At 36.6% G+C, this 21,083-nt stretch overlaps 1 protein-coding gene across 5 annotated transcripts in view; it reads left to right on the top strand.

The window, feature by feature from the left end:
* The first annotated feature begins 5,398 nt into the window (after nt 1-5,398).
* The window catches only part of kiz (kizuna centrosomal protein), a 25,098-nt gene continuing 9,413 nt past the window's right edge, over nt 5,399-21,083 (top strand). The window contains exons 1-12 of one of the 5 annotated variants that reach the window (XM_058399749.1): nt 5,399-5,591; nt 5,968-6,030; nt 7,588-7,750; nt 9,809-9,889; nt 11,550-11,606; nt 11,748-12,276; nt 12,682-12,907; nt 15,729-15,848; nt 16,274-16,441; nt 16,944-17,094; nt 18,285-18,441; nt 20,649-20,711. In XM_058399749.1, coding sequence (XP_058255732.1) covers nt 5,527-5,591; nt 5,968-6,030; nt 7,588-7,750; nt 9,809-9,889; nt 11,550-11,606; nt 11,748-12,276; nt 12,682-12,907; nt 15,729-15,848; nt 16,274-16,441; nt 16,944-17,094; nt 18,285-18,441; nt 20,649-20,711 — 1,843 coding nt within the window. In that variant the 5' untranslated portion in view covers nt 5,399-5,526. Of the gene's footprint in view, nt 5,592-5,967; nt 6,031-7,587; nt 7,751-9,805; nt 9,890-11,549; nt 11,607-11,747; nt 12,277-12,681; nt 12,908-15,728; nt 15,849-16,273; nt 16,442-16,943; nt 17,095-18,284; nt 18,442-20,648; nt 20,712-21,083 lie in introns of all 5 variants that reach the window. The other 4 variants (XM_058399747.1, XM_058399752.1, XM_058399751.1 and 1 more) reach the window with 4 other exon arrangements.

The raw sequence follows: 21,083 nt of genomic DNA, 5'->3' as shown, positions 1-21,083 counted from the left end.
ATTCTTTCTGATAGAACATTTAGTTTAGCACTATGTGATAACTAACAGATTAACAAACATGTACTAACATCTACTTTGTCAATGTTAACGCATGGATTCATAAGACTCATGTCATATATAAGATTAGATCCTCATGCCTTAACTCATCATATGTTCACATTTATGTAGTATTAATTGAGATATTATTGCAGGATTATTTATGTGCTGTTATTGTAATATAATGCTTTTCTAATCATTCCAAAAAGTAGGTAAATACACACCATTCTTCAGTTTTTCACTCTAATTCCACATTACATCACATAGAAGATATTGTATTATAGGGCAAATTAAAGCAAGATTAATATAGAAGAAGAGCTCTGTTTAGATAATGATAAACAGTGAAAAGAAAACTTGCAGCCCTGCAGGTAGATGGATGAATGGATGGATGGATGAATGAATGAATGAATGAATGAGTATATTAGAATTGTATGTTTTATCCTAGGAACTCAAATCATTACTCGCTAATTACATATTCAACCTTTTTGTTATAGCTATGTCAAAATGATACCTCAATGGTGCTAACCACAAGTGTCCATTTACTGGAACAATGATAAAAGCCTGGTCAAATTCACTTTCCTGATGGCATAAACCTATTATGAAACAAGTGACCATTGAATTAACACAGAGAACTTGAAAGCTTTTATACTCGGATGTAGAATACATTCAGAGCAAAAATTAATTCACCTTATTTGCAATTGCTCTGGGACTCTCTTGAGCCTCATGGAGACAATTTACTCAGATACAGAAAAAAGTCTTCATTGTGTGCTTACAAAAAAAAAAAGACGTTGTACTGTAGCACACAGAGAAGTGCACACATTTATATCCAGTTTTTATCACTGAAGAAATATTCCTGCTGCAAAGAATTTTTCATTTGAATGACCAGTGATAAATTTTATGATGCAGACTATTTTGTATTCTTTAACAGATTTTAATTCTTTCTTACATGCAGCGTTTTCAATGTAATCTAGTTTGCATTCAGCCCTGGACTCCTTTAGGATCAGTAGCAATTGGGCGCTAAGTGACCAAGAGTGAAAGCCCTGAGCATCCACACTGAAAAAACAGCTGGATTTACATATAAGGACATGACATTCAAGTGACCTTCAGACCTTCTTTTTATTCTAGACATATGAAAGCCTTTAGCAGGTACAAGTTAAAGACAAGGAATCATCATGTGCTTGGAAAATAAACTCAGTTTATTCTAGTGTCTGGAATTAAAAAAAAAGATTGCTAAGGAATACAACAAATAGATTCAATAGATTTGTGTGATACAAAAGGTATAATTAAATACAGCCCATCAATTGCAGCAATCAACTCTAAATGTATTTACATCCAGGAATCTTTATCACTGACAGTAATATGTGTAAACATTTCAATTCATATAAAGTCAATTTGTTTTAATTCTCAGTCCTCTATAGAGCTTGTATACCTTTCATTGAATACATTTCTCTCTATACAGAACTAGAGTTCTAGTGTAGGAACTACATATAGAGACACAACACAACAATATGCACAGAACATTAAATAATTCAATTCAGTTCAATTCACCTTATTTGAATAGTGCTTTAACAATGGACATTGTCTCAAAGAAGCTTTAAAGGATAGAAACACAGAAAAAAATTTCATCTATTTCATCCCTAACATCTATCCCTAATGAGCAAGCCTGAGGCGACGGTGGCGAGGAAAAACTCCCTGAGATGATATGAGGAAGAAGCCTTGAGAGGAACTACACAGGACCAGAGAGAAATACACAGGACGTGAGCTATATACTGTAAACTTTTGTGTAGTGCAGTAAGTATAGCAGTAAAACTGGCAGAAAAATGAGTTCCATACATAAAAATTGTCTGATGTAGCTTTGTTAGGTGTAAAAGATTTTTGAGTCATACCTAGTTAGGTGTTTGACTAGCACAAGTGAGCAGGAGTTGGGAGGCAGTTGGGTTCCCAGACTACTTCAGGGACGATACTATTGTGGTGGTGGCACAGATAATCCGGTATCTTCTGCCAGATTGCAGGAGTGTGAAATGGGTGAGAAGGGTCATCTGTAATTTTGGTGGCTTTACAGAAGCAGCAGTTGTTGAAGGAGTGGGTACAGAGACCCACAACCAGCTATAAGGTCTTGTGGTCAGAAATAGAGACACAGCTATATAGGATCCTCTCTATTGTTCCACTGTGGAAAGGAAATTTAGAAATTAATATATTTAATATAGCCAAGATTCAGAGTTTTAATAACTTTACCATAAGAATATTTTAATTCATTTCTCCAACTGCCTTGTTCAATTTGATTCAATTTATTTGTATAGCGCTTTTAACAATGGACATTGTGTCAAAGCAGCTGTACAGAAGTATAGAAAACATATAGAAAAAAATGATAAAGTATAAAGTTATGTAACTATTTTATCCCTATTTTATCCCTAATGAGCAAGCCTTAGACAATGATGGCAAGGAAAAACTCCCTAAGATTATGAGGAATAAACCTTGAGAGGAACTACCCCAGACATCAATATCTTAAATATAGGGAGTACAGTTAGCTTATAACCAAGTGAGGAAAATATCTTCCTTATTGTCAGTATTTATACATTTTACTTACCTTACTCAGTTCTATTTTAAAAAAAAACTCTGCTCAGTTTTCTAATAAGCAATATACAAATCTGTATCATTCATGAGTGCTTGCTTAGTGAGTGATACATTTGTCAAGGATTGCTTGTTTTGAATCTCACTTGAAGCTGTGCTCGCTCTCAGAGAAAGAGCAGCTCTCAAATCTCACGGTTGTCATCTCCAAAATAACGCCTTTCAGCCTTTCCTTGTGCAAACAAAGAGCTATGCAACGATATCAATTATACATGCAGGAAGTAAACAAGAGGATTTATTATGCTCCGAGTGACCATGAATAGGACAGATTAGCATGTAAAAAGCACAACAAACCTCTAAAGAGCAATTAGATGGGGCAGGAATTATAGAAACTGCTTGGGTGGAGCTCACATTGGAAGGGGACACGAATATAGATCATCTCTGGTGTTTGAGAAATATAGCTCACATGGGCATCAAAACTAAAATAACTGTTGTAGTCAATTATATTTGTTTCTCCTTTTGGTGCATATTTTACAGCACGTTTTATAGACACAGAAATGTGACCCTTAATTTGGGAAGTGTGAAGAATTGATACCACATTGATACCACATTGATATATATATATATATATATATATATATATATATATATATATATATATATATATATATATATATATATATAATGATCCTGTATGTTGAGATGCAAGTTCACAGATAAAATTGATATCAGTTTATTTATCAATTCTATATATAATTCTCCACCATTTTGCACACGTGTTATATTGCTCCTTTTTTCTTTTATTTATTATTATCACTCTTAAATGTATCTTTATTTAATAATCAGTGTGTTTTTTGTTTAATTTTAGTTTAATGCTGCTGTAACATAATTTCCCTTAAGGGATCTATCTATCTATCTATCTATCTATCTATCTATCTATCTATCTATCTATCTATTCAACAGTGTCAACATGATTCTGACTGTTTTCTGTTTTAGAAATGACATTATACATGACTGGTTCTGCAACACCAATCAGCATCAAGCTCTTATGTGTACAAAACTGACACATTGCCAATCAGTGAGTTCTTTCAAACAGGAGAACATTATGTTTCAGGATTTCATCCAACACTTCTCTTACAATTCTACCCCCATGACTACTAAACTCAAGTTACATGCAGCAGTAAGCCAAGTGATGTTAGTGTAGCCTTTCTGATGAGAAATCTATTATAGTAACACGTCCTAGCTGAGAAATGGAAAAAGCCACAACCGTATATTATTAGATGCCCGAATGGCAGAGCAATTTACAGCAAGTGGGTTCAAATTCTCTCTATCTCATCTTGGTGAAACTGAAAAGTCCAGAAGATTACTAGCTAAACTGAATCATGACAGGCAGTCCATAGAGTCACCTTCCTATCAGCGCTCCTCAATCCCTTCTATTGACTTGAGAGACTCTTACTTTCATAACGCCCAGTTGCTTGGCCCTGCTCTGATAGAATTGAACCCCTTCTTCCTCCGCACTGTAAATATGTGAGAGAAAAACAGTGGTATTTATTAACGATGGTCAGTCTCTTCAGTAACTCTTCAGTAAGATATTTCTCTGTGCTAGGGCTTTAAGGAAATTGGACTGTTTACCAACTGCCTGGACACAGGGCCATGAAGGTGCAAGTGTGGATGGGCTCTTAGAGTGGCTTACAGGGCAAATGACTGAAAAGGATATAGTGAAATGGAACTCATGAAGTACAGCTTTATATATGAGTAGCTGATGCACTTTATTTCTCTCTGTATAGCTCTATTATAGATCAAGGAAGAAAAAGCCAATGGTCTACCAGGGGAAGTGACTCTTGACACAATAGGTGGCATGAGTGATTGCATTGCAATACTTCTACTATACTAATACTAATGCTAATACAACAGTAATAATCAGGGGTTGTATCATGGCTGGCCCTGTGCTCAGATTCAACTAAATTAAATAGATTAAATAACAAGTAAAGAAAGATATGAAGATTAGATAGAAAAGAATTTCAGTATTTTGTATTGTAATGTATGTGTGACAAATAAAAGCTTCTTCTTACACCTCTATTATGACTACTGATAATAATAATAATAATAATAATAATAATAATAATAATAATAATAATAATAAAAGAAGAAGAACCAGAACAACAACAGCAACATTATTAAATTGTTATAATTCATTTTATGGTAGAAAAATATTTTTTTTACAAGGTAGAAAACACACACCATCCATTTATACATTTCTGATTAGCTGTTTATTTATTAGTTTGTTTATATTAAATTACTGATAATTAAAAGCACTGTCTGCCTCATGAATGTTGGCAGATCTTATTTGCAATTTTATAATAAAAAATTTAAATACAAAAGACAGACAGAGAGAGAGAGAGAGAAATCTCAAAATATAATTTCCAAATTGTTTTAAAATTCACATAAAATTGATTTTGTTTTTGTGCAAGCTGTTTTCATTTTAGGAATTTTTTTTAGGAAACAGCACATCTGTATGATAAATAGGTTATTTTTCTTCATACTTTACTATGTTCACCTTTAATAAGTGAAAATCAGTTCTTTGTGTCATTTTAAGAAATATAAAGGGAACTGATAAACAAAAATATTCTGATATTGAGAAATGGTCTATTTCAAAAGAAGCCAAATACAACTATATTCATGCAAACGACTGCACGCGCCATGTGCTAGATTAATATCCTAACGTCCTGGTAGTTACCGTAGAACCTAGTATATACTCGCACACGAGTATTTACGGCACAGGACAGGCGTGCGCGCGCGTCTAGCAGTACACATGGCAACCGCTGCTAGAGACCCAAGCTTAGACCCACTGTTTAGCTGCGCTTTGGCACACAGCTAACGCTACTGTGCTAGCTCGTGCACGGAGGTTTCACCAAACCTGTAATGGCTTTCTGCACCTCTGAGTACTTCGAAACTGTTGGATCTATTCAGAAGAGTATACACGAAAGGTAAGAACGTCATTTCAGCTAGCTAACAGAGCTGGTTAAGGAGACAGAGAGAAGACCTGCCTGAGAAGTCAGTGTTGTGATGCACACAGTTACATCAAGTTTACTGAAGGAAGCTAGCTAGTCGCGTGCTAATCGAACGGGTTTTAAAGCAGATACTGCAAGGCACAGGTCTTATCGCTGTTGCTTAGCAATGTGCATCTGTGCCGCTAACTAGCTAGCTAACGTTAGTTTGCTATGAGGTTAGCCTTTACTAACTAGCTTCGTATTGAATGTATAGCTATAGTTTGAAGTGGATAGAGTTTGCAGAATAACACGTCTCTTAAAGAAATGAAAGATCATTAATTAACTATTATTATTATTATTATTATTATTTTAGGGAAAAAAGAAGGCATGAGTTGGAGGAAGAGTTGTTCACCTACTCAAGATCAGAAGAAAGACTGTGAGTGCCTTGTTTTGTTTGTGTGTGTGTGTGTGTGTGTGTGTGTGGACCATACGGATAGAAAGATTGGAGTGATGACCGAATAAAAACTGAAGGTTTTATCTAAAACAAAACAAAATAAATAAATAAACATACACATGCATTACAGTGACAAAATAGCTGAAGGTTAGGTTTCGACCTAGAAATAATTAGCTGCATTAATAATTGTTAGAGGAATATTCCTGAGTTGAGTTGATAGTTGAAAGATGGTAAAATAAATGTGTTTGTGATCCTTATTTGAACAATCCTTCTGTTAAGTATACAAATAAAAGTTTATTTTAGTTAAATCCACATAAAGAGTTCAATGAGTGAATGTTTCGAGATGAGTGGCTGGTACAGAGTGAATGTTTTTGGTGTGGTGTACAGTTGTTGATGCATTTTTACAACACTCAAATATAATGTTTTTTATTTAATTTATTTTTGCTGACCCATGTTTTATGTTGTATGAATTGGACATCACAGAGAAACTTTTGTTTTAGGACAATTAGATAACTAGCCTCTTCTCACTCAGTTACGATATGATGGCTCTTAACACAAGTGCAGGAGACCTAGTTGTTTTTGTGTCGCCACTAAATTCATGGATGCAAACAAAACATTTTGCAATGGTGTTTGGGCAGGAAATATGCAAGAGGTTAGTGAATCAGCCTTCATGATCTAAATACAGACTTTTTTTTTTTCATAATTTTCCCTTTTTGACCCTTTTTTTTTTTTAAAGCAAAAAGCATTTTTGACATTGAGTAGCAATTAAATGTCCAAAGCCATTAGCAGGAATTTTTGTAGTTAGTCCTCAATTAATTTGAGCACCATTTTAGTTTGGTATGACTCTTTGCAATGATTGGCAGAAGCTGTTGTTAGTTTCTGATCAGATATTCACAGATCAGGCATAACATTATGACCACCTGCCTAATATTGTGTTGGTCCTCCTTTTGCTGTCAAAACAGCCCTGACCCATCATGCACTGTGTATTTTGACACCTTTTTTTTTAATCAGAACCAGCATTAACTTTTTTAACAATTTGAGCAACAGTAGCTCGTCTGTTGGATCGGATCACACGGGCCAGCCTTCACTCCCCACGTGCATCAATGAGCCTTAACTGTCCATGACCCTGTCTGTTCCTTCCTTGGACCACTTTTGATAGATACTGACCACTGCAGACTGGTAACACCCCACAAGAGCTGCAGTTTTGGAGATGCTCTGATCCAGTGGTCTAGCCATCACAATTTGGCCCTTGTCAAACTCGCTTAAATCCTTACCCCTGCCCATTTTTCCTGCTTCTAACACATCAACTCTGAGGACAAAATGTTCACTAGTTGCCTAATATATCCCACCCACTAACAGGTGCCATGATGAGGAGATGATCAGTGTTATTCACTTCACCTGTCACTGTTCATAATGTTATGGCTGATCGTTGAATACACCAAATATATTCACCAAACCTATATAAAAAATCAGCTTCAGAATTATTGGCACCCTTTGTAAAGATGAGTAAAAGTGATTAATTTTTTTTCTCCTCCTCAGGGCAAGGATAAAATGCACCAATATGCGTCATTATTATCAGGAACTGTGTAAGAGAGAGCAGCAAGCAAAGACCCGTAACCTTGAGCTTCTGAGAAGTGCTGAGAGCATGGTGTTAAAAGCAAAGGAATTCTCACTAGACTACACTGTACTGCAACACTTGAAGGTATTTTTCTAGGCAACTGTTCTGCAAAGTGCTGATTATGACTTAGAGAAATACCAGCTCTTATATTCTTTTATATCTTGCTCACTCTTTTAAGGTTGATTTTCTCATTTGATTAAGATCACACACTACCGAAGCATTCAAACCAAAGGGTCATTGTGTGACCCAAGGATTTTCTTATAGCTTGTCCTTCAAAAAAAAAAATTCTAATTGTCCAGATGCATATATAATGCATATGTGATATATATTCTGTGATCCTGTTAATGAAGAGATGGACATATTATATATATGTTCATCATATGTTGAGCTAGTATAGAAAAGAAAATGTCATGGTCTTAATAAATCATGAAAAAAATAAAACCAAAAACATCGGTGAAAATTAAAGGAAATATTTTAATGAAATGTTTGTACAAGAGTCACTTTGCACTTGATAACAAAGCACAAAAATCTTCCCGCAGGATGAAATTTCCATTCAGTTCATTAATGCTGCAGGAGGACGTCTGTAGTAATTGTGATCGACTTGCATGGGATAGATGTTGAAGCTTGATCATTAACAGGTCATGTGATCATTACATGCATGTAGGAAACACCTCTGCTAGAAACTCAGTAACCTACCTGAAACACTTCGAACCGTCGCTTCTTCGATGAGTCCTTTTAAACGCTGTCTCTATTTTGTTCTTGATATCTTGGCTTGTTTTAGTGAAACATCTTTATATTAAAGAAAAGCTACACCCTCCCCCATTTTGAAATTATTAGATAAAATATAAACTATGGGGAAATGAGGTGCATGAAAAAACAAAAACAAAAAGCCCAATAGGGTAATGCAGTCCCAGCATACACTGTAACAGCCCTAACTGAATAATATTGTAATATGAATAATATTTCAGATCTCTAATTAACCTGCTGCCTATAATCCAGTATCACAGTCTGATTCTCATTTGCATTTGTCTAATTCATAAAGTCTGTACACTTTAAGAATAGTAAACACTCCAACGCCACCATTTATCATGTCAAGGAAAATGAGGAACAGAAAACAATAGCTGTTGTCGATTATCACTTAAAACTGAACAGTGCTCAACAGCTTAATAGCAAATTTGCCAATTTGTTTAATTATACCATCCCAAATGAATTGCCCACTATTTAGGTGTTAAAGTACCTCTGGAAATCCACTTCTCTGAAAAAAGACAGTCTTTGTTTTTAATGTGTCTAGATTAGATCTGTGGGTTTTTTTAATCATTAAGGAGAGCACTGGATTTCTGAAGGTTGTTTAACATTATTGATATGATAGTTAAAAACACACACATGGGTCCAGATAGTTAATGTGGCTTGGATTATTGGCTAAACTGAAGCAAATATTTGAATGGTTAAGATTCTTTGTTACAAGGATCCCACAGTTGTACAGCACTGATGTATACAAATCTGTCCGGTCTTTCTCCTTCTGTCCGTTTTATTCACCCTTGTATGTCTTTAGTGCTGTTATTTGTGTGTGTAATTATTTTGGAAGTTATTGTACAAATGTAACAAATTGTGCTCGGTTTCTTTTTGTGGAGCTGCTATTGTCTTAGGCAAATGAAGAGGCAGGCTGGAGGTAATCCCAGTGTCCTCACTGGTGCCATTAGGCTTTTTAATTGAAATTTGGATTAAGACAGTCATTCTGACTAACCACAGGACGGATGAAGAGCCCTGGCAGGCAGTGTTAAGGGCACTCAGAGGGGAATATCCACACCAAGTGACTACACTTTTAGAGATAAAGCTAATTCTCCTCTTTCTCCTCGTTTTTTTTCAAGTTTACGCTGAACGGCTTTAAGTATGTGTTGAAGTGACGAATAAATGTGCTCCACTGAAGTTGAGTTATACTTGTCCATGATGTATACGAGTTATACAAGAACTGTGTACTGTAGGCCTCGGTGTTAAAGGCTGCCAATGCAGTTATTCAGATTAGTGCTACAGCTTGTTTATGTTTTTATAAAGACAACATTTATTTCTATTATTGTAAGTATTGACTTGGATGAGCATGAACATCTTGGTTAATTGCTAAAGAAATGAAATTTTATACAGCAGGAATGTAAACATCGCATTGCAAGGCTTCCGGAGGAGAGGAAGAAGATGAGGGAACACGAAAGAGGACTTGAAGCACAAAAGGCAAGAGCTTTCCTAAACCATTATTTGGCATTTCAAGTTGATGGAAGTTTACAAAGCTATCTCTGCATTTGATGAGAGATATCACCACTTCGCTTTTGTTAGTGAAAAGAAAAGAGAGTGGGAGAGAAAAATAATTGAAGCTAGCGTATCCATTACTCTGCAGTTCTTCTTTAGTGGACACTTTTATTTTTACAGTTTATGTAGCATATTGGTGTTCAAAGGATGCAATTAATTTGCAATCAAAAGGTATTTGGGAAGTGCTCGAGGTAATTACTGTGATGTTCTTGGAGCTGAAATGATTCTTTTTTTTTCTTTTTTTAAATTTTTTTTTTATAAAGCTGTATTGTAGGCTTTAAACCAAAATGTTACGCATTTTTATGAAGCTCTTGAAGAAAAGGGCTTGTAGCGACTGCCTTTTATGCTAAGAGCATTGACTGTCTGCTGTCTTTTTTTTTTTTTTTTTAGCTGCAGTATTTTGCTACTTACTGCTTAGCCATAAACCTTTATATTAGCCATCTGTGATTATGACCAATTAAACTACGCTTCAGTCTGTAGTCCTGCAAAAACAAAATCGCAGTTATGTAGACGCTCCGGTTTTGTCACCATATCTGTGGTAACACAGGTGTCTAATCCACCATGCTGCGCTTGGGCCACAAATGTAGTTGAATCCTGCGGCTGCTTCTTTCCGTCACTTCAAGCGATTTGAGCGTTTTCAGATGAAATGTGGAAGACGGCTCATAATGACTTGGAGCATGTTGTCTCAAGCAGTCACTTGTGACTGTGTGTCCTCCCTCCCCCCCTCAAGCCTGGCAATATTACAATGAGCAGAGATGGGAGGAATCACTCCATTATGCATACACGCCACTGCTGGCTGCGCGCATGTCCCCGAGGCAGCAGTATTCATTAGGGGAGCTTACCAGCCTGAAAGCTGGGAAGCCATGATAACGGGATATGATTTTCATATTTAATACTTTCCTTGGAAGAGCAGGCGCGTGCCACAGATTGATAGAAGAATCAATTGCTACTTTAGCAAAACACTTTCTACTTTGCCCTGCAGCTAGCGATGAAATCACTCAGCCAAGAAATTAACTTTTCCTTCCTCTCTCACTCTCCCTTTTTTTTTTAATACCACTGGATCTGCCAGGCAGGCCTTGCGGTTTACAGTGGATGTTATTAAGCAGCTAACTGTTTGGTATTTAAGACCCTTATCAGAAAAGACACAGAAGCCAGGCGTTTTGTTATTTTGTGTGGCAGATTTTTCTCCATATTGCCGTAGTACCATTGCAGGCATGAATCAGAGCGTGGGAGTAAAACATTTCTGAAGATTTAAAGTTAAGACCGAGATCTCACTACACTCAGCTGAAAAGATGATTGGAGAGGAAATCTAACCTTTTATTCAAACTGAATGTCTTAAAAATGGCCCTTTGAAACGCATTGGTTTTGGGTTTATTGGGAAAGGAGACCGTGTAACCTGACTTCTTTTCTTAATGATTGTAAAGGAAGCAAAGGCTTGGGTTAGTACATTTTAAGACTATCCTGTTGAATACACAGGGCACTCTTTAGGAGGCTATCAATGTTAAAATCATGTTCAGTGAATAGGAACCCACAGTATATTACACTTGATAGGATTCCTATATGTTCATGTGTGTTTGACCTACAGACAGTGTCGGACAGACAGGAATCGGAAGATGAATACAACGTGCAGTCAGTGATATGGGTAGTATAGATTTATTTTAACACACTATTTCAAGAATTGAAGGGTTTTGTAAGGGTTTTGTAAATTAAATATAATTTAGGGAGTTCATAAATGCAGTTTGAGTCATTCCGATTTTTTTCACTCTCTCCAAATAATTATCAGGAACAAAGCGGGTCTCTTCCTCTCAGCACCAGGCGGACATCGCCTCAACCTGCTATCACCTTAATGGGTTGGCAACCCCTCAAAGACACTTTGGTGGAGGACGGCATCATGAGCACACATTCACTGATAGAGCCAAAACCTAATCACCCTTCATCTTCTTTGCTACAAAGCAGCCCTTTTATGAACGCCCCAGTTTCAAAAGCCAGCGGCAACAAATCTTTATCTGATGACATTCTAAACTCCAGTGATTTCCCTGAAAGGCAGCCGGTGTTTGATTGTGATTCATTTATGAGAGAAGTAGAGGTGTGTGGGTCAGAACAGCTGGCTTCTACACACGTGACCTTGCAGGCATCTGGAGTGTGCTCTCATCACGGAAGTGCGAGCAGGCCAGAGAGCAGTGCGTCACCACAACACCATCCCAGCCAAAGTGCTTCCCCAGATGCCATTCACACAACAGACTCCTCTGTGTGCAGGAACTCTAGAGAGCAAGCAGAGCCTGAGTCAGCACATCATCATACACCCATTCCAGGTTAGACATATTGACTTGGGTTGTAATATGCAAAAGAGGGCAAAGTTCTGTTGTTATTGTGCAGCATTATGTCAAAAAATGAGAGTGTGTCATATCAACAACCTGAATCTGGATCTCAGTCATGGTACAGTCATCTATATTGCGTTCCAATACTCATGTAGTGACTGACCTAATCATTGCTCAAATTAAAGCACAGTCATTTGCCTCATTTTGTGTCCAAGTATGTAGTTTGCTTTCTCTGTTTGGGAGTTGCTGTAAGATGAGGTCAATTCAGACAGTAGATAGGATTTCAAGGTGAATTATTTTGGGAGGTTGAGCAACTCCCAACTAAGCAACTTTTTCAGTTGTTTGTTTTCTTGTTAGATGATGATTTTTGAAATGTTGTGTGTGTTTGTGTGCTTTCAGATTACAGTAATAGCAGAAGTTCCAGTAATGGTAGTTCTGAAGCAGAGGTCACATCTTCACTTAACTCCAACAGAGATGTTCCGGTTTTACATGATGATGATGATGATGATGTCCATGAGCAGCACACAACCATGAAGAGTTTCACACCCATTCACAAGAGAGGAAAGTCTAAAATTGGAGTGGATGAGGTTGAAGTGGAACCTCTTTTCCCAAAGCCAAAACATAGGTAATTGTTTGTACGACACAGAACCTATGCAGAATACGCTCATATCTGTTTTTGTAAGAGATTTTTAGCAGCTGAAGCAGACAAGAAGTTTATTATTAGTGACGGAAAAGTCCATAAGAGAGTTTGAAGATGCAAGCAGTACAACAACTGCCAGCACTTTTTTCAGTTCCCGGTCCTGAGAGTCTAGATATCCGTGAATGTAGGTGTGTGTGAGTGTTTGAGTCTGCCTCCGCTCCTCTGTATGTCTCTCCGTGGGAATTTGATGAACTAGGGTCATGCTTCATAGGGCTTCACTCATTGCGACTCAGTGGCAGCTTCAGGACATCATGTAGGGAAGGCTTAGACCCGAATCCAACATTATTGCCATAATCCCTGATAATGCTATAACAGAGCAATTTTCTGCTCGGGAGAGTTGCTCACAGTAGAGTCGACAATTTCTTGACACTCTCCGAGTGTTCAGAGGAATGGGCAGCACTTTAGGAAGAGAGCCCATAAGATGATGTCCACCAGTTTAAATAATGTGATTGTAGAGAATTGTTCTGCAGTGTATTTGATTCCAGAATGATACTTGTGTTTTATATGTGTATTAGCAGCTATGCTGCTTTATGATCATTTATAGACAGCTTTTAAAGAATTTAATCTGCTAGTAACCATTCTGGAATACTTAAAAAGATGTTCACTTTGTTTATAAGTCACTGTATCCCATCTGTTGCTATGCATAATTTGGCAACCTGTCCTACCACATTCATCAATGGAAATGTACCACTGCTGTCCAGATGTTATTTGGGTGGTGATATTTCTCAGCACAGCAGTGACACTCTCTTTCCAGCACCAAAGTCAGTATCAGATACTATGGAGGGGCTTTTTTTTTTTTTTTTTAAAAACTCCAGCTTATCACGAGTGAATTGAGTATAATACGACACACCAAACCTACACCTTTGTCCTTTGTAAATGAAAAAAGAAAATCAACTATAAACTGTATATAGTCATTACATGCATGGTGGGCCTTTTAAGGATGGTGTGCCTAATAATTTTAAAAGCTTCACAAAGAAGGCAGGTGTACATACAGGATATTTTTCCTTGGATTCTTAAGTATATTTGTGATATTCCATCAAAGGATATTATTATTATTATTATTAATAATAATAATTTATTTATTAATTAATTTTTTATGTGTATTTATTTGTTATTATTTAGTATGGGATTTCTATAGTTAAATGTTTAGCAAACTGACTAGAATGGGTGTAATGATGGAGCATTTAATTTCATAGCATTTCCTCTCTGATTCAGTTCCGAATACAGAAATCACTGCAGCTATTGGGAAGTTCATCTTTGGTTGTGGAGCATTCAGGATTGTAAACAAATCTAGCACTGCAGAGAGCCTTGTGACTGACAGCACAAACAGCAGAATGGATAAAGCCCTGTGCTTCAGACATGCCACCCAGAGTCGGATTCTATTTGTATACTGCTAAGAGTCTGAATGGATCACAAAACCACTGTCATTAAGTTTTAGTTATTAAAAATGGGAACCTAAGGCACATACTTAGGCTATGCTTATTTTTGTATTTAAAATATATCATATTGTATGATTTGGTTACACCCCTACTGGCTACCCCATATTTTGACACATTTGACTGAACCAGATTGATTTACTAACGTCTTTTACAAACTGCTACAATTTGCACATGAATATTGCCACTTATTTCCAAGTCCAGTTTCTTTGACCTCAGAGGTCTCTTTTCAGCTTCAGATCGTTTTTTCTGTACACAGCTTTATTTCACCTTGTAATAAAAATGCGTTCCAACCAAGCAACAGCTTCATATTTTACTAATGTAGCTAATGTGTTAGTCTGAATATGTGGCCTTGTGAAGAGATAAGTATTAGGCTCTTTTCTATACCCGTTTTCTTCTCCTAGCTTAGTGAATGCAAGCCCTAAGTATGAATCTGAACGTATCCTCCCCTACAGCAGTCTTTTTGTTTTGCTTGTGCTTGCTTACAAAGAGATAATACAAAAGTATCCACTAAATATGACATAAAAATTAGATACACCTTCAAGACAGATTAAAAAAAAAAAGAAAGATATCGGAAGTAAATACAGACCATAAAGACTCGTTATGTAAATAATATATAAAATTTAATGTTCACAGCAATTTTGTTAGAAAAGGCCATATTTGAATGTTTTTGCCAAATAAAACACAGAAACGTGGATGTTCTGTCCATTGCCGAAGGAGATGGTTAGTAAAATCAGATTTTTCTCCCATACTGCAGCAGTCTCTCTGAAGTGGGCTTGGCCAGATGGTGTGTGCTCTGCACAGTGTCATGGATATAACTCACATGGGTGGCTTACTCTGGATATTACCAGAAAACAATTATCAAACAGAGGCAGCGGATTGGTTGATGGCCTCTGACCTCTGAACCAACTACAGACTGTTATAAATTCTTCTTGGGCATTTCATGTGCAAAGATTTCAGGATATGGGTCTAGCTAGTGATCCCCATAGACTGATATCAGATTTGTTGACATAAAATAAAAAGTGTTGAGTTTTAAATTTGCTTCCCATATTATTTTCCATATCAGATGAAATATACATTTTTTTAACATTATTATCTCTAATTGTATATTCTCATAAGAGTTTTCTACTGTCCTAATTAGTAATTTAGTAAATTAAATTTACTAAATTAATTACTAATTAAATTAGTAATTAGTAATATTTTTGTCTAACCAATAATCCAAGAATCTTTTTCCCGGTTTTCAAACACACGGACACAGATAATGCATGAAATGTAGTGTGGTTTCATTTGACATTTTATTTTACTTTCAGAATGTCACTGGAGGAATTCTTTTATCTGCTGGACAGCATTGAGGAGCGACTGCCTGCTAGAGACAGCGATCTGTACGGTAGCTCTGCTGTCAGTGAACGGAAGCTGAGAGATATTATTAGGTACAATTTGCTGCTTTTGCTTAAGTCATCTTTTCATTGCTGTGTAGTGTTTATACCTCCAGTGGAAATTGCATTATCCTGTCTTTAAGAGCCCTTACTTTAAATTAAGTGCCATTACTTGGCACCAGCAACATTCTATCAATAAATCCAAAGGGTTTCAGTTTGCAGTGGATTGTCATAGGAACTCCCTACTTGCTGCTGAGTTGAGGGCTGATAATTAGGATGCGTTTTAGCAAATGAATGTTCAGGGCATCTTGAAATGATTGATTTTCTTATTAAGGTGTGAATCATTAATTATTATAAATGAATTGTCGTTTCATTTGTCTGTACAAAAAAAAAATACACATAAAGGTGTGTGTGTGTGTGTGTGTATTTGTTGCAACCTGTGTGTATATAGGCTCATTATAACTGTGTGTATTTTGCAGCCTGTGTAGTCAGCGTGGTGAGCTGAGAGGAGTGGAGCTGAGTGTGTGTGGAGCTGTGGTTCTGCAACAGTTGCCTTGGTTATTATGGAACTCACCGTACGGCTGCCTGCTACACAGCGACCTGGTCAGCACACACTGGTCCACTGCAGTAGATTCAGCACACATCAGGTAGTTCAGCACTGTAGCATGGCTGTGTAGTGTCTCCTGCCAGGCTTTTCTTGTTTTCTGTGTGGGGAAGTTAAAAACATCTACGAGTAATTTGTTTAAGTACGTCTCTTTGTTTGTAGCAGATTTTCACCAATGTTATTCATCAGAAAAACTGAGCCCTATTTAACATAAAGATGTAGAAAAGAATTTATCTGCATATTAATGTCATGGAAAGCCATGGAATGAGCGTTTATTTCTCTTATATGGTTTACTAAATAATAACATGAAAAGGAGTATTAATACATATTGGAGTAGGAGTCTCTATTGCTGTTGTTTCTTGTCTCATGCTGCTTTCTATTGTGAGGTATATGTGTTGGATGAAGTATCTTTTCTGTGATAAATTGTTACCTCGTAATTATCTGTAATTTTATAACAATGGCTTGATGTCAAATGCTGGCCGGTTATATATATGATGATGCGAGATGTGTTATTATGGCGTGTGTTTGTGTGCATGTGCGTTCAGGTTGTGTCTGTCTGGTGATGGCGTTGCTCTGTGGGAGCGCTGGTTCACACACGCCCTTCAGCTGCTGCAGCAGGAGGTTCTTTCCCTCAACAGCATTGTGCAGCTCTTCACTCCGCTCCTAGTGCACTACAATGCCTCCTACGCAGACAAGGTAGCGCTTCTATCCACTCAACCTTAAATAGGTGTAGACTCGTGTTCTTTTTGAATGGTGTTGTCTTTTGTTATTGACAATAAAGCTCAATACCAGTGTTGCACTAAAATACCACAAGTGTTTCATATGGAGGTTTACCTGGGATCTCTAAGGCGCTTAGTGCTTAATAATAATATTATTATTATTATTAATATTATTATTATTAATTGTTATTATTATTATTATTATTATTATTATTATTATTATTATTATTATTATTCCTTTCTGCAAGTATCTAAAAAATAAAACCTTAAAATCAGTTAACTATTTATTAGTAGTTCCCAACTACACAGGTGGTAATATTATATCCTCCTTTATTAATCTTAAATCTGAGATGGTACAAATGCTTGCGTTCTGGACAACTAAATCATAATTTTTGAAAATGTTAAATCACAAGCAAGGTAAAACATGCTGTGGCCTTAGTATTAATAGTAATTAGTCCATAATTTTAGTATTCACTGCAAGTGCAAAAATGAAACCCCAGAAACATGCAGGCTTAGATTACAATATTTTTACATTTTTACATTTACATTTACATTTTTAATATTTTTACTTCGGCATGCTGCAATTAACTAATATATGCTAATAAGCTTTGTGACTGTAACATAAACCCAGGTGCATGTTCCTCAGTCTGTTCTGGTAATCTGGGTTACTGATCTACAGATTGGAGCTAAAATGGCAGAATTACATAAAATATTTGAAGCGCTTAAGTTTTTAGATTAATGCTCATTAAATGTTACGAAGAGCACACTTGATTTGAGAGTAGGGAATTGAAGAATAAAGAGAGAGACGTCTTTATCAGATAAGAGTGATTCTTTTGGAGATGTATTCAAAGTTATCATCAGCTGTCATGCTACTGCTTTCTTGTAACTTGTTCACTGCATTTCCTGTGAGGAGATGTCATAGTGAGATGAGGCAGGCAGGATATCCTCAGCTGATAACATCCCAATTATTTGAATGTGTTATCAGTTACACAGTTGGAGACAATTGCGTATTTGCTATAATTTATGTCACTCTAGATGTCTCTGTCTGTACGGATTGCTGAATCGAGTAGAAGAGTATATTCAGTGCTGTAGGGTTACAGGTGTATCTCAGTGCATGTATTTGTGTATTTGTGTGTGTGTGTGTGTGTGTGTGTGGTTGGGATACAGGCCGAAGTGCTGCTGAAGAGGCTTTTGACCCATGCGGCTGAGACTCATCACTCAGCAGAGAGTGAGGACTCCTCATCCTGCAGCTTACCCTCGCTTTTAAATGACAGCGCTGAGATCAAACTGGCCAGACCCTCCAAGAAATCCATCAGCTCCACTGGTACGTGCGGTCAGTGCACGCCCACAGCTACTCATACTTTTGCTAGCCATACACTGCCATTTTCTCTTCCACAAGGTAATAAAGAAAATGTAGTTATGCTCGGAACACTGTTGAATACTGATTTCTAACAAAACAAAACAGACTGTTGCAAATGCATTGGAATTAGAACATTTATGGTGAAGGTTTGACAATTAGTAAACATTTATTATTTTATAGAGATTTATATGGCAAATAGACATATTGAGTGAATATATATGTTCCTGAAAGACTGGTAGGGTTTACTTTGGAACCACGCAAATATCAAATATTTTCTGGCCTATAAATCATATGAGATGATATATCAGCTTTCCTTTCCTGTTATTTTTATTTAGACATTTTAAACAAGATTTCTCTAGTGGCACACCAACTTATTTTTAGGTGATGAAAAGAATAGTCTCCAAGTAAATTAAATCAGTAACACTTGATATTTGGTTCTATATCCCTTGCTTGCAACAAATGCATGAAATCCATGCTTCATTGAATTCACCAAACTGTTGCATTTTTATTTTGTGATGCTTTTCAAGCTTGTACTGCATCAGTCTAACAGAGCACATCTGGACAAGAAGAAACACCTGTCAGCCATATGTCTCCATATTTTTGATCACTTGAAAAATGAGTATGTTCAAACAAAAGGTGCCATGTTCTAAATTTAGATGTGTATATTAAAAAATGAAAGCTGAAATTCTGATTTATCTTCTTAAACCCCAAAATCTTTAGTTTTTGACAAGAAATAAAATAATTGCCCTTGCAGTTCCAATCCCTTTTTTTTTTAAAGTCAACTAATAACTGTTAGGTCATAATTTTTGCAACTTTGCCTAATTGTACTATTCTTTTTTTTTTTTTTTATCATGCGGTCATGCTATACTTGCAATTGCAATATTTTGCCACCAACACATGCAGTAAATATATTCACTTCAGTGATTATCAGCACAGTAGGAACAATAGAAATCACAAAACATTATCCACATTGAAGCTCTGCACTATTTATATAGATTTCCTTATAGAAAGCTTTGTTTGCTAACCGTGCTTGTAATGGTGTGATAGTACACTGTTTTGCTATTGTCAATTTGATGAAAATTTGCTTTGTCATAGACTTTAAGCCAGCAAAAATGACATGGTTTCAACTTTAAGCATTAACCATGTACTGTCTTTGTAAAGATGAGTCCTTTATTTTCTAGTGCAGAAAGAGGGATTACGAAGCCTTTAGCTCATCTCAAAAAACAGGCATCACTAACGGGCAAAAAACAAGCTACACAATACCAGTAGGTGGCTCTGAAGTGCTGTTTTAAAGGCATTATGCAAAAATAAATAAATAAATGATTAAATGCTGGGTACGTTAATATGAATTGAACAAGGAAGTTGATCTTTGGGGTTGTATATTTTATAGTCCAGAATAAATTATAGAGATTATATATATTTATATATACAGTCTCTACATCAGACCTATCAAATTGTTTTGTTTAAATTTCATACACATATACTGAAGATCTTTATTGATAAAATGTCATTCTCCATCCATAATAGGACATGGTAGACTAAACCTTTTCGGCTAGTACAAGAACAGAAGGATAAGTGAAAACAGTATTTTAATTTAAACAGCTTTATACTGCTTCAGGTTTGTAGAAAATACCAAACAGTTTTACAAAGAAAAGTTTAATTTATGACATTTAATATTAACAGAGGATGATTAGCTTTGTTCTGGCAAGAGTGAAGTTAAAAATCATCCTGCTTAATACAGAAAGAGAGTGAGCTGGTTATGGCAGTTAATACCCACACAGGTCAAAGAGGATCTCTGCAGGTATTTCAGAGGCAGACAAGGTGATGCTTGTAAGCGTTGATCTGTAATGCTTTATGATCGAAAGTCTCAATCTAGTGACTCCATTCTGCTAGAAGATTGAATGAAGAGCAGGGTGCTAGGGCTTTGTGGTCCTCATGAGAAAACACTGTGTGAGGATTCCATTTCTTTACCCCAGTAATGCCTAGTGGACCTTCAATTCTCCATTTAAACCCATCCTAGTCCCTGTCCCCATCAGTACTACTGTTCATATACACAAAGACGGCACACACAACAAACCCCCCCCCTCCTTGGCCTCTTTCTTTCCAGCTTCCTCTCTTTCCTGCTCTCTCCCTCTCACCATGCCTTTCTTTCTCTCATTTCTTTTTTCCAGGAGAACAAAGTGATGAAGAGGACAGCACCAACCAAAGCCCCGTGGAAAGTATTCCTATTAGAGGTAAAAAGTCAGTGCAAAAATCCCGCACAATTGGAAGTTAAAGAACTCTTGGTCAGTGAATAATGGGGGGCTCCCCCTACCCCCACCTCCCCAAAATAGACAGTTGGAAAGATGATCGAGGTGAAAGTTCCAGGTGAAGAGCAGAACAGGTCCTCTAATTACCACATGAGAAAACAAGCTCATCTCCCCCTTCTTCTGTCATTGGTACACATGAAACTGAGATTCTCGGGCAGCATAATGCAGCCGTTTAATTGTCCTCTGGCTGGCTGGGGGTTGCCATACAAGATCTGGCACTGGTTCTCATTATCTTCTACAGCTAGAGGCAGACTTGAAAAGATTGGATGTGAAGGCATGTCTTTAAGAGTTCAGAGT

This window comes from Hemibagrus wyckioides, linkage group LG09 (genome assembly GCF_019097595.1).
Source record: "Hemibagrus wyckioides isolate EC202008001 linkage group LG09, SWU_Hwy_1.0, whole genome shotgun sequence".
Classification (NCBI taxonomy): Eukaryota; Metazoa; Chordata; class Actinopteri; order Siluriformes; family Bagridae; genus Hemibagrus; species Hemibagrus wyckioides.
This window is presented reverse-complemented; position numbering and strand designations above follow the sequence as displayed.